This window comes from Berghia stephanieae, chromosome 2, assembly GCF_034508935.2.
Source record: "Berghia stephanieae isolate SIO BIC M18660-M18661 chromosome 2, UCSD_Bste_1.3, whole genome shotgun sequence".
Lineage (NCBI taxonomy): Eukaryota > Metazoa > Mollusca > Gastropoda > Nudibranchia > Aeolidiidae > Berghia > Berghia stephanieae.
Window position 1 is genome coordinate 14,715,745 of NC_088361.1, and position 12,897 is coordinate 14,728,641.

A 12,897-nucleotide genomic window follows, 5' to 3' on the forward strand; every position below is an offset into this window, starting at 1 on the left:
TCTCTCTCTGTGTGTGTTTTTTGTTTGTTTTTTTTTTTTTGTTTTTTGTTTTTTTTTTGTTTTTTTTGAATGAATGGTAGTTATGATGATGCTGTGGTTTGTGTGGGTGGATGGTGAGTAGTGTTGTCGTGCGTGTCACCTCTGGCCAATGTCCAAAGAGTAATATGAAGCCATTGGCCATGACAGATGGCGGATTGACAAGTTACTCACCACTACTGACCATGAATAATGGGCAAATAGTTCTCTTGACGAGTTAATTAATTCTTTGTTGTACTCACATCGGTGTTGCTGTCAGACATTGTTGTGGCCGTGTCGTGGTTTGTCGTTCGCTTTTGGTAATGGGGACAGCTGTTCTGCGCTCTTTCCATTGTTTAGCTGGCTGGATGGGTTGACTTCAGCCGTGACTCCCCATCTAATGTCATGAGAGTTAAATATCAGTGAAATATTGAAGAACGGACGTTCTTGCGAGTTCATGGTTGATAAAAATAGATTCAGTGCAAGACATGGGGAACAAGACAGATATAAAGAATAATGTGGCCCTTTTTTATTTATTATTATTGTTTTCAGGCATTTCGTCAAGCGTCCCGGGTGGTTTTGTCCCGGCCCTGGCCGGATGCCCTGCTGGGAGCGAAACAGTCAACTAGAGTTTTGGGAGATATTTTTGTCTTGTAAATCATCTCTCCGTTATGCACTGTATTATGTTATGTTTACATATTATATATGATTTGTAAACATTTGAGTGTATTCCTCTTAGTGGGGACCCGTGCTTGTGTCTGGATGAGACTTTTAGGTGATCTCAAACTAAGTACTTTGATAGTGTCTTCTTGGAATTTACATCTATTTCCCTTTTTCTTTCCTTTTATCGGATGCTTTAATTGTAATTCTTGAGCTTTTTACCATCCAATTTTCTTCCTTGTTACTGGCGCTGATATGACTTAAATGTGTTGCAAGCGCCGTAAAACTCTTTTTAAAAAAATAAAAACATCAAGCGTTGACCATTTATTTCAGAGCATTTTCCTTTCAGCATTCTACTGGTTTTGATAACAAGCGTATTTGAACGATTCAGTGAATTACCAATAGGATTCAGTAGTTTGATGTCACGCCGCCGGCAACGGCGGCCATCTTGGTTCTAAACAAAGAAAATCATTACTTTTTATTCTTCAAGCTGGCTAGAACTTTTCATATGTGTAAAAGTCACAACATGATCAAATTTATGTGTTTTTTTTTCCTCTGGATACGCTTTTATGCTCGCCTGAGAAATATTTCATAAGGGCGTCCGCCATTGTTCCGATAGTTAAGAGCCAGTGTTACTAAGTTACCATGCGTCATTAGGAAGGAAGTGACGTCACGACTATTGAATCCTATTATAACTATGTATAATAGGGTGAAATTCTCTTGTTTTTCCTAGTGAATTGTGTCAAATTTTCATGGTCTGACGTGGGGCTTGAATTATTTCTCCGTTTTTAGGAATTTTATCGGAGAAGGGTCACGATTCGCAATTATTTTACCAGCTAACTGACGCACTCTGACAAAAACATGTATTTTAAAAAATTGGCCAGAAAACTCGTCCTTCAAATATCAATCGAATTGAATTGCACTCAGCTTAACAACAAAACAACTCTCAAACCTGAGAATTAATCATGCCCTCGCGAAGGCACAGGCTTGAATTTATTTGCCAAGATGAGGGTCATTTAAATTGATCAATATTTGAAGGACGAGTTTTCTGGTCAAATTTTTTTTTTTTTAAGTACGTGTCTTGCCAGAGAACAGCAATACTCAGTGACTTCTTATACTATCAGTAGACAATGGCAGTACTGGTTAAAACGATACATAACACACACAGTATAGGACTCACGAACAGAGCCTTGGATAAAACATTTTAAAAATCAGCTGGGTACCGCCACCATCAGTCATCTAATTTTACTTTCTGTCTCCGTCAACATCCTGCTTAACGCCACCACCACCACAGATTATGCTCGGGAGTCCTGTATTCTCTATGACCACCACTACCACCAGCTCCTTTCCCTCTCCATCTCCCTTCCAGTCCCCAAGGTGAGCGGCCCAGATAGGGAAGTCATCATCAGCACCCTGAGCGGGCCATTACCCAGCCATATAAACCCAATGATTTCCCTTCCCACTTGGCCTAGTCTGGCTTGCCTTGCTCGTGGATCCCTGGGGAGAGAGCAAACATCATCGCGAATAACTCTAGACAGTCTTACGTCAGGCAAGGCAAACTCACCCGCACCCTTCACCGCCCGCTTGTATCACTTCATTCCCACCATTATCTACTTTCTTCTTTTCAATCTTGTTTTACTCAAATTATTTTATTTTTGCCAGCCAGAGGAATGAACTTTTTGTTTGTTTTTTTTAACCGTATTTGACCCAGAAGTCTGATCTGAGTGGTTAGCGTTTTTTTTTTTTCTCTGTAACAGCTGGCGAGCATTTGAAAGTTTACAATAAGAAAAAATCTTCTATAGCGCAAAAATCTTCTATAGCGCAATGTCCACTAACAGGAGGTACAGCATTTATCTTCTTTTTTTTTTTAAATGGATAGTCGCTTTTTCTTATTTGTTTGGTATATCTTTTTTTTTCTCTCTCTCTCTCTCTCTCTCTCTCTCTCTCTCTCTCTCTGTCTCTCTCTCTCTCTCTCTCTCGTATATAGCGCAGTATCCACTAAACGTGCTCAAAGCGCTTTACAAAAGTTCTCTGACCGTAATGCGTAACATATAGAACGAGACATGACGCCTGTTAGGCGATATTACAATTTTCGACAGAGACAACATTGTTAACTGCCAGGTACTCATTTTACACCTGAGTATGATGAGAGAATGTGAGTAAAGGACTCAACTATGCGCCGAGCGAGACTCGAATCCGGGACCTTCCGATCCGAAAGCGAGTGTCAGACCTAGACCTATGTTGTTTCAAAAATTGATTTCGTGTGGTGCCAGAGAAAAAAATATATGAATTTTTTATTTAATTATTTTTTTAATTTTTAAACTTTGAATGACGATTCTTGGGTATCCTTCATCCTCACTATTACGGCATCACAGGTAATGACCGGAAATGGCCTGTGATAACGTCCGAGGGGGGGGGGGGGGGGTCGTAATCAACATCTGGCACACCATGGTGCCAATGATGTTTTAGGCTTGATGGGGTTTGGTTTCCCCGCCTTGTGCTAACACACACATACATGCAGTGTGTTGTATACATTGTTGTAACCTCGCGGTTTTATAATTTATCAGTCTAACTTATACGTGTAGTGTTAGTCCCAGTTTATTTTTGTTTTTGTTGTTGTTTGGTAGATTGTTTTGACAGTTGGCGTGAATGATTTATCGTCGAAGTCGATGATGATTCTGTTGGAGGTTAGGCAGTCTGAGTAGTAAACACTGGCTGGTCGTCGTAATATTTATTATTTTATGATCATGAATGAACCCCAGTGAAAACTAAACCAGCATTTTTTATTATTCGAGTAGCTATATAATGTTGCGACACGTTGGCTGGCATGGCCATCCTAGGCGCTTGCCATCTGTTAGTGCGTATTAAACTGGCGCTGGCATGCGATTTATAAATTCATGACATTTGAGACAATATAACTATATAATATAGTTATCTCCCAATTTGTCTCTTTCGGGTCTTTTAATTCGGTTGGTTCTTTTCCCGAGCCCCACTGTTGATGAAAACAAAATGTATGAGCTTTTAGATAGAGCAATATCTACTACAAGATGCTCAAAGTGCTTTACAAGGGGTTCCTGACCAACAGCAACACGTAACATATAGAACAAGATATGGCGCCTGTTAGGCGATATTAATTTTTTTTTTCTGGCAGAGACAACGCTGTTAACGGCCAGGTGTGACCACTAGACTAGGACTTCATATAGATGTCGCTGCCACTAGACCATATCCGCACAATTAATTTGCACCATTTATTTTCTCCTTTCTTTAATTATTCGACTAGATATCAATAAGCAGTGTCATATTAAATTGCAAATATTTTTATTAACAAACAAAAAATAATAATAATAATAATAAAAATTTGAGCACGTTTCATGTTTTACCATTTGTCCACTTCCAGTTTTGTTCTCTTCGTCCTCTACCCGCTGTCATAAATATACTTTACTATGTCTCTCTCCCCCTACATCCCTATTTATTGCCCTGATAAGGTAATCGTTTGTTAATGTCTTATCCATCGCCTTCAATTGCCTTGAGGCACCTCATTATCGTTTATGATGACCAAGGCCGCCATCTTAATTTGAATTTTATGATAACGTCTAGATCTCAACTCTAACCAGCCGTAGTTTTACGACTCGGGGATGCCGAAAGTAGACCTCTGCTCAGCCGTAGCCGTTCGGGCAGACGATTTGATTGCGCTCAGTTTCATTTTTGAGGAAGAAAAAAGTCAATGCAATTTGACATGCCGCTCACCCACGGTCAACATCATTCTCTAAGCTTTCTCTTTTTTAGCTCTTTGTCCTGACGACCAACGAGACATGCAGGCTTATAGGTAACTGAAAAGACGATTGTTAAGATGATGTCACTCGACTCATTTTTATTTTTAGACAGCCTGTTTGTGATTAGTTCTCACTAAATTATATCAATCAGCCTGTAAACGTTGAATACAGGGTAAACGACACACATTTTGTGGTTTGGTCTGTTTAATCTGGCTTGCGGATGTTGTGAATATTTTATCTAACTATTTTAAGGATGGCCCCTTCCTCTATCTCTTGTGTTCCAATACTAATAATACGAACAATTCTGGCTGGAATTCGAGACAACTCATTGTTTGATAACTCATAACAAGGGGGGGGGGGGGGGGGGGGGGAGGGCGGTGGGGGGTAGATGCTATAATCAGCGTAAACTCTTCACTATTACATCAGTTTATTTTAAGTCCATCAATTGCTTTTGGTTTTCATAATTTATATGAGAATTTTTTTTCTGTTGAAAGTTCACCATTTTTTATTTATTTATTTTTTTAAAAATAATTTGTCTTCGATTTTTATTTGTTTTGCTTGTTTCTTCTTTTCTTGTTCTTTTTTCTTTTTTTTCTTTTTCTAGAATATAATAGGGTTTTGATTTAGTGTCTCATCATCGTCATTATTTTTTAAAGACTACATTGTTTTCCAGTTTAAAAAAAAAAAAGCACATACAACTCGTTACTCTGATAAGTATCTATTAATCCTGAAGTTAAGGACTGGCGTGTAATGTTTGTCCAAACAACCGTGAGCCATGCATGGATGAAGAGTGCCGAGTTCATCTCGCTCTCGCCTTCCTGTCTCTTTGCCCCTTTGTTGATTCCTTCTGTTGTTTTCATAGAGGCCGTCGGCGTTGGCTTTGAAGTTGTTCCGTGTTTATATTTCATTAGTCGGAATCGCAGTGTACTAGACCTTTATTCATTTATTCACCTCTTTGTAACAATAGCCAGGGGCCACTTGACTTGACTTGCTTAGAGAGTCGGTGGTCGGTCTACGGCCAGGCCAGACTCTGGTGGTCTGCGCACTAAAAGGATACAATCCTGTCTCAAATTTATGGGTAGTATCTACATATACTCATTTTACACCCGAGTACCGTTAGAAAATGTGAGTATAGAGCCTTTTCCAAGGACTAAACTATGCGCCGGTCAGAGCGAGACTCGAACCCTGAACTTTGCGATCCGAAGGCAAGTGACATAATCGTACTACAAGAACACGTATGCTATATCATGATCTACGTGAACTTGAGAGATCTTTTATATAGCTCAATATTAACTAAATGTGCTCAAAAAGATTGGAAAGGGATCAGCACCACTGAACGCCTACAAGGCGGTGGTCAATGTTGTTTTCCGTTAATCCTTGATCATTCACTTCCATTTTCTCACTGGCCCCACTTATTTTCATTCAAACATCGATTTTGAGGTCATGCACATCTCAATATATTTTTTTCTATATTATACAAAAGCGACTTTCAGGTTGTTGAGCTTCTTTTGAATATATGACCCATCGTCTCAAAACTATACTTTGTCCGGATGACTAAGATGTTGAATATTGAATTTACAACCAAATATAATGTCAGACTTGGGTTGAGTTTTATTTGTTTTATTGAGGAGAATGAGGATTTGGAATTGTAGAACGACAAAAAACATTTCATATTTTTGATCAGAATGACTTATTTTGACTTTTTAGCATCTGGGTCATCCCCACATAATACAGTTTTGAGACGATATGTCGCATATTAGGATAAACATGGAGGTTTGGTTAGGTGTGTCGGACAGGTGGACTCGGGGGTCCCAACAACTACATACACACTTGTACGATAATTGCGTCACATTGGTCAAGACGCCAGTCGCTGATAGATAGCGGGGAGGATACATCAAAGACATTCAAAAATGACGGAGCACGCCTCTAAGATAAAAAGGGTTCATGTCTAAGCCCGGCCGTCCCGTCTCTTTTGGCCTCAGGCCCCGGCGATCTTTCCACGTCGCCCCTTCTTATGTTTCACTTGAAGTCGTTTGTCATCCTCACCACGCCTTAGACTAGACGTGTCCACTTGAGACTTTTGAAAGGGCTTATAATAAGTCGTGGATGAAGAATGACTGCCTTCATTCAGCCTTCTAATTTGTCTTAGGCTATTCCAGTTAGTAAGGATGAAATAGAATAGATGTATTATTGTTATTATTAACATGTGTGTTTCCTGTACTTAGTCATACTCTTTCTTTCTCTGTATTTGGGGGGGGGGGGGGGGGGGGGGGGGGGGCTGGTTTTGTGAAGGCCAATTATTCTGCCGTACTCTGGAAAAACCCATATTTAAAAAAATTGGCCAGAAAACTCGTCCTTCAAATATCGTGGCAAAAAAATCTCAAACCTGGGATTTCAGCAAAGCCCCAGGTTTGAGAGTTTTTGTCAAGATGAGGGTTATTTAAATCGATCGATATTTGAAGGCCAAATTGTTAAATATGGGTTTTTTCCAGAGTAGAGCAGAATTGGCTGCACACCTGGGTTTTAAGTTACAGAGTAGCCTGTACGCCTGTATTATAGTTTTCTATTATTAAGTATCACTTTACCTTTGATTAGACATCTATTATTTCCTTTTCTTAAGCGTTTAATATAGATAAAGAAAAAAAAAGAGCTTTTATATAGGGCAATATCCAGTATCCGCTAAACGTGCTCAAAGCGCTTTATAAAGGCGGCCCCTAGCCAACAGCAACACTTACCTAAACATATAGGATGAGACAAGACGCCTATTAGGGGATATCATACTTTTTCCCAACACAAACAACGCTGTTAACGGCCAGGTACTCATTTTGCACCTGAGTACGGTGAGATAAGGTTTGTAAAGAACCTTTTTCCAGTGGCTCAACTATGGGACTCGATTCGAAGGCGAGTGTTCTGTTGTACACCACGATTTCTACAACCAGTGTCAAGTAAAATTTAAAAAATAAAACCACCCACATCCCCACCACTAGCACAATAAAAAAGAAAATAAAGAAAGGGAATGAAGATCAATATTTTTCTAGATTGCTGAATCACGAATTTGTTGGGTTTTTTTGTTGTTGTTTTTTACACTGACTCAGCAGTTACCGTGTGGTATGAATTATGAATCGATCCACAAGAGAACAAGAATTGTATATTTTAATACCTGATTTTATGTATTTAAATTTTTATTTTATATTTCATCTTTTCCAGTAAAGACGGGATCGTGTCTGTTCGGCTCAACACTCTCCAACGAAAGTGTCTGTCTGATGACTCCACTCATCAAGTTTCTGTCTCAAAGAGAAAGTAAGTCTTTGTGCATGTCCAATACAAGGGACATAGTCATTATAGTATTCGTTACCTGATATCTCTCTCTCTCTCTCTCTCTCTCTCTCTCTCTCTCTCTCTTTCACTCTCTATCTATCTATCTTTCTCTCTCTCCCCACCACCCCCTCTATCTTTCTCTCTTCTCCAAAGTCCATGTAAGCAGTCATACCATTTTACAGGATCGTTATTTTATTTTTATCCATTTCATTGCTGTTTTCAGTTAAGTTACTGGGTGGGGATCCTGACCTCCCATAGTGGGCAGGGAGGTAATGCTGTGTCTTCTATCCCCCCTTACCCGTTTTCCAATTGTTTCCTATCGTTGTCTTGGAATGAGATTACTTAGTTTTGTCCTGACCCTGGCCGGAGTTCCTTGGCTGGGAGGGAAACAGTCGAATGTATCGTTATTGTTTTGGGAGATGATATTTTTTTCCATGTTAATCATCTCTCTGTTATGCATTGTATTATGTTTAGTTTACATATTATATTATATGATATGTACATTTGAGTGTATTCCTCTTAGTTGGGACCTGTGCTTGTGTCTGGATGAGACTTTTAGGTAATCTCAAACTAAGTACTCTGACGGTGTGCTCTTGGAATCTACATCTGTTCCCTATTTGAACCAATTCCCCTTTGTTTCACCTTTTCTTTTTTGCTTTAATTGTAATTCTAGAACTTTTTACTATCCCTTTTTTCCTTTTTTCTTGCGCTGATATGACCTTAATGTGTTGCAAACGCCGTAAAACCCTTAAAAACAAACAAAACAAACAAACATCAGTTAAGTTACGAATAATACTAACGTTATCTTCTGATTTGATAAGTAACACCTAACGCCTGACACATTTCTTGTCTAAATTTTTATAACAATCTGCCTCAAATCAAATCATCTCCAGATATCTCCAAAGAAGGCCTTTTCCGCAAACCCGGAAATCGGCAACGTATGCGCAACTTGCGAGAAGCGCTGATCGCCAAGGGTCCCAGTGTGGAGATTGACACGTCTGTGTACAATGCCTACGACGTCTCGGGTGTTCTCAAAGAGTTCCTCAGAGACCTCCGGAACCGTTACTCTCCGACAGACACATGGAGGCTCACAGACAGATCAATGGTTGGATTTTTAAACTTTATTTTGAAATTATCATTTATTGGCTATACATGTATATTTTTACTCCTGCTTTCCCACATTTGTTGTGGTAGTGGTGTTTGCTTTGATTTTTTGTTTTGTTTTATTTTGTTAGTGGTTTTTTGTTGTTTTATTTTTTTGCTTTGCCTTTTCAAATATGTGTGTGTGTGTGTGTGTGTGTGTGTGTGTGTGTGTGTGTGTGTGTGTACGCGAGTCCCTTTAATTTAGGCCATATAGAAAACATTTGATTTTACTATTTCTTTGTTACAACATGGTAAAAAAGATAAAAAGTATACATTTGTAATCGATCACTGCCTACTAAAAATTACTCGAGTTTTTTCTTTTCTTTTCTTTTCTTTTTCTTCATTTAAAAAGTGGTTTGTCCAAAACGTTGAAAATTCCATTCTTGTAAAAGTTTAAAACTCATTTTGACTTTCAGGGCTTGGTAAATATGCCAGGTCACAAGAGGACCATTGCCGAGCCTTGTCGAAAAAGATGTCGGCCTTACAACTCCTCATGCAGTTGCTGCCCGCCGCCTACGGCCGAATGACCAAACAAGTGTTGACCTTGCTGCATGACGTCAGCAAAACTGCCGAGACCAAGATGACGCCGTCCACGCTTGCGACCATTTTTGCACCGATATTTTTCTTGGACAGGAAAGTATGTTGTGTTTTCAGTTTTCATAATCAATGCACTATTGTGGAATCTTAACATTTTTTGTTGCTATTTTTTGTGTGTTCTTTCTTCCTTCAGTTTCTTCGTTTCCTCCTCCTCCTCCTAATCATCATCACCCTTTTCCTCTTCTTCTTCTTCTTCTTCTTCTTCTTCTTCTTCTTCTTCTTCTTCTTCTTCTTCTTCTTCTTCTTCTTCTTCTTCTTCTTCTTCTTCTTCTTCTTCTACCTCTTCTTCCTCTTCTTTTTCCTATTTTTCTTCCTCTTCTTTTTTTCTTCTTCTTCTTCTTCTTTTTCTTCTTCTTCTTCTTCTCTTCTTCTTCTTCTTCTTCTTCTTCTTCTTCTTCTTCTTCTTCTTCTTCTTCTTCTTCTTCTTCTTCTTCTTCTTCTTCTTCTTCTCTCCTCCTCCTCCTCCTTCGTCTTCTTCTTTCTTCTTCTTCTTCTTCTTCTTCTTCTCCTCCTCCTCCTCCTCCTCTCTTCTTCTTCTTCTTCTTCTTCTTCTTCTTCTCCTCCTCCTCCTCCTCCTCCTTCGTCTTCTTCTTCTTCTTTTTCTCCTCCTTGTATTTGGCATACATGTACCACTTTCCTTTCCACCAATTATTTGTGAACATTGTATGTCATTTCAAACTATTTATTCATCAAGTTTTACATTTATTTCAGGTTTCTGCATCTGATGTCTGTGATGCTGTCAAAGAGGCCGAGCCGGCCTTGACCTTTATGATAGAAAACGCTCAAAAAATGTTCAAAGTAAGTTTCCAATGTCTTTTTTTTTTTTCTGTTCTTTCTTTTTCTTCTTTTCCTCCTCCCCATCATCATCATTGTCATCCGCTTCCTCTTCTATCTATTTAGGTGTAAACCTGTCTTGATTTTGTATTGTTTTTCTTTATTCTTTTTCTTTTCCTTTTTCTGTTTCTTTATCTCTTTATTTCTTTCCTCCCCGGGCCGGATTTATAGAATTTTATTTTCTTGCATGCAAAGGCATCCATAATGCTATTAGTGTGTCAGCCTTTATCAACCATTTCAACACATACTTGCAACTTTGCAACTTGTGATATAAAACAGTCACAGATCACTTACCACACTCATCAATAGCACATTTTCGTTTCGCGTATACACGCAAAATGACAAGGGGTTTCACATATACACACAAAATGACAACACATCATCCCCATATCCCAACTCACCATTCAACTTTTGTTACTCTGTGACATGTCTTGTAAGACAATACTGCTACCTGGTTACAGTTAAGGTTTTAAGAAAGAGAAAAAAAACAAAACAAAAGGACGACCAGGCAATATCTGCCTCTCCTCCTCCTTCCTCTTCCTTCTTCCTCTTCCAATCTTTCACCAAATAATCAAGCGACCAGGCAGGGTGTCATTGTGTATTTTTGTGGATTACCCAGCAATACTGGCCCGAACAATGAGGATCTCTCCCCATGGGCCTTGAAGAGCCGTCCCATTTAGAAGTGTGAATGCCTCGGGCATCCATCCTCCGAGAACGGGGAGATTTATTGGCCTGACCCAATTTCAAGTTTCAGCTCTCACCACCACTGACCATTGAATTGTCATTGCAAGGCCTTGAGGGAGTGAGTGCCCTTGGACACCTCACTCCATGACTCGACTGTGACAGTCTTGTCTTGTTGTGGTCACTGGTCTCATGAGGGGTTCACTGCTAACTATTTCAGATGCTTCTCCATCATCTCCCCCCATTCTCAGTTTCATCCTCCTCCTTAAAGAGCATAAGATTACAGTGATAAGTGTTTCCTTTTGCTCTCACTTCTCTACCTTGCTTTGAATTATTTTAGAATAACAAAATATCAGGTGTTACAATAAATTGAAGGGGTACAGCTCTAACTTAAGCATTATTGACAAAAAAAATTTCTGTTTTCAGGACTTGATTGATCAATCCACAATTATTTATATTACTGTCAGAACAGAGCCTTGTATCTTGTAACGTCTCTACCTACTGATATTTTTTTTTAAAGACAACTCTAAAAATGTATCCCAATTTGTGACACACACTTTTTTCTAGCACATCTCTTTTTCAAACGTCCATACTAAAGTCTCTTTTACTATTGCCATTTGGCACTATCACATCCTCACCTGATGGCGCCAAATAAACACAATTCAGACCAGATCTCAATGTTAAAACATGACTTTCAAATAATTTACAAAGTGCTTCAACAATGGTGTTTACAAACAATGGCAAAGCTACCATTGGCATGCTTAATAAAGAGAAGGGTTGGCAAGGAAATTGAATCCGAAAATTACCATATAAACTTTAAAATCAAAAAAGACTGTGTTTCATGGATTGTATTTATTATTACTGACACTGACAGACTTTTCAGCCAGGATAAACATCTTGGTGAATTGCCCAAACGGAAGTGCTTCTATTGTTATCAAAAAGAAAAGGAAGCAATCAGTATTGAAGTGACAAGGGGCTTAACTTATTATAAATTGTAGCATGAAAATCCAGTATGAGTTATCTTTCTTAATATATTACATCCCTCACAACAATTCAACTACACATGAAATAATACCGCTTCCATAGAAATCAATGGTCCGTCTGATTAAAAAGACTCATTGACTGAGACAGAATCAGCTGAAAGTTAGGAAAAGAGATGGTGGCCAAACATTGTACAAATTTATGAACACAAAATTTATGAGTCCTTTTGGGATTAAAAAAAACAAAACAGTTCAGTAGGTTTAGTTTATTGGCCATTTTTAGGCATTGGATGTTAATGAAATTGTGAGAGAAAAAAAGAATATATATGTTTATGTTTTGCCTTTGAAGGTTAAAAAAATCATGGACATTCATCTCTGTAAGTAAGTCTCATTCAAGTTATAAGATAAGATAAGATTAAACTTTATCTATCCAATTCTGGAAATTTACATTGGGTATTGACACAGACTAATGAATTTCTGAAAATAATTAAGCAAACAAATAATAAAAAAGAAATACAATGACATAGATAGAAGACAACCAACAAAAATGTTAAAACTAAACAGAGGGAAAAAAAAATCTCTCATACGTCCCTTCTGACGACTTTTTATTTGGCCACCGGATATAACCTCTTTCTTCTCCCACTGTTATTTCAATGCCATGTTTTGGTTGGCTATTGTTTTTGTCCCATGATTTATTGGACGTAGAGATTGACTATAAATATCTTTTTGTTTGTCTTTAAATCCAGGTTCCAAAAGAGTTAGCAGTGGATGTCATCAACTACTGGAAAGAGCTGGAACCCACAACTAGTGATAATAAAACCTGTGATTCTAATGGGAAACTCTCCCAGTCTTACAAAATTAGGGTAAGTTTCTTAACCGAATTCTTGGCAATATTT

The 12,897-nt window shown here is 38.5% G+C and overlaps 2 protein-coding genes across 2 annotated transcripts in view; both read left to right on the forward strand.

Annotated features, from left to right (window-relative positions):
- The window catches only part of LOC144966726 (rho GTPase-activating protein 19-like), a 21,686-nt gene extending 12,144 nt beyond the window's left edge, over positions 1-9,542 (forward strand). The window contains exons 3-5 of the mRNA XM_078903495.1: positions 7,656-7,748; positions 8,660-8,871; positions 9,326-9,542. Coding sequence (XP_078759621.1) covers positions 7,656-7,748; positions 8,660-8,871; positions 9,326-9,436 — 416 coding nt within the window. The 3' untranslated portion in view covers positions 9,437-9,542. The remainder of the gene's footprint in view (positions 1-7,655; positions 7,749-8,659; positions 8,872-9,325) is intronic.
- Positions 1-12,897, forward strand: part of LOC144964375 (rho GTPase-activating protein 19-like) — a 150,403-nt gene that overhangs the window by 136,487 nt on the left and 1,019 nt on the right. The window lies entirely within an intron of this gene.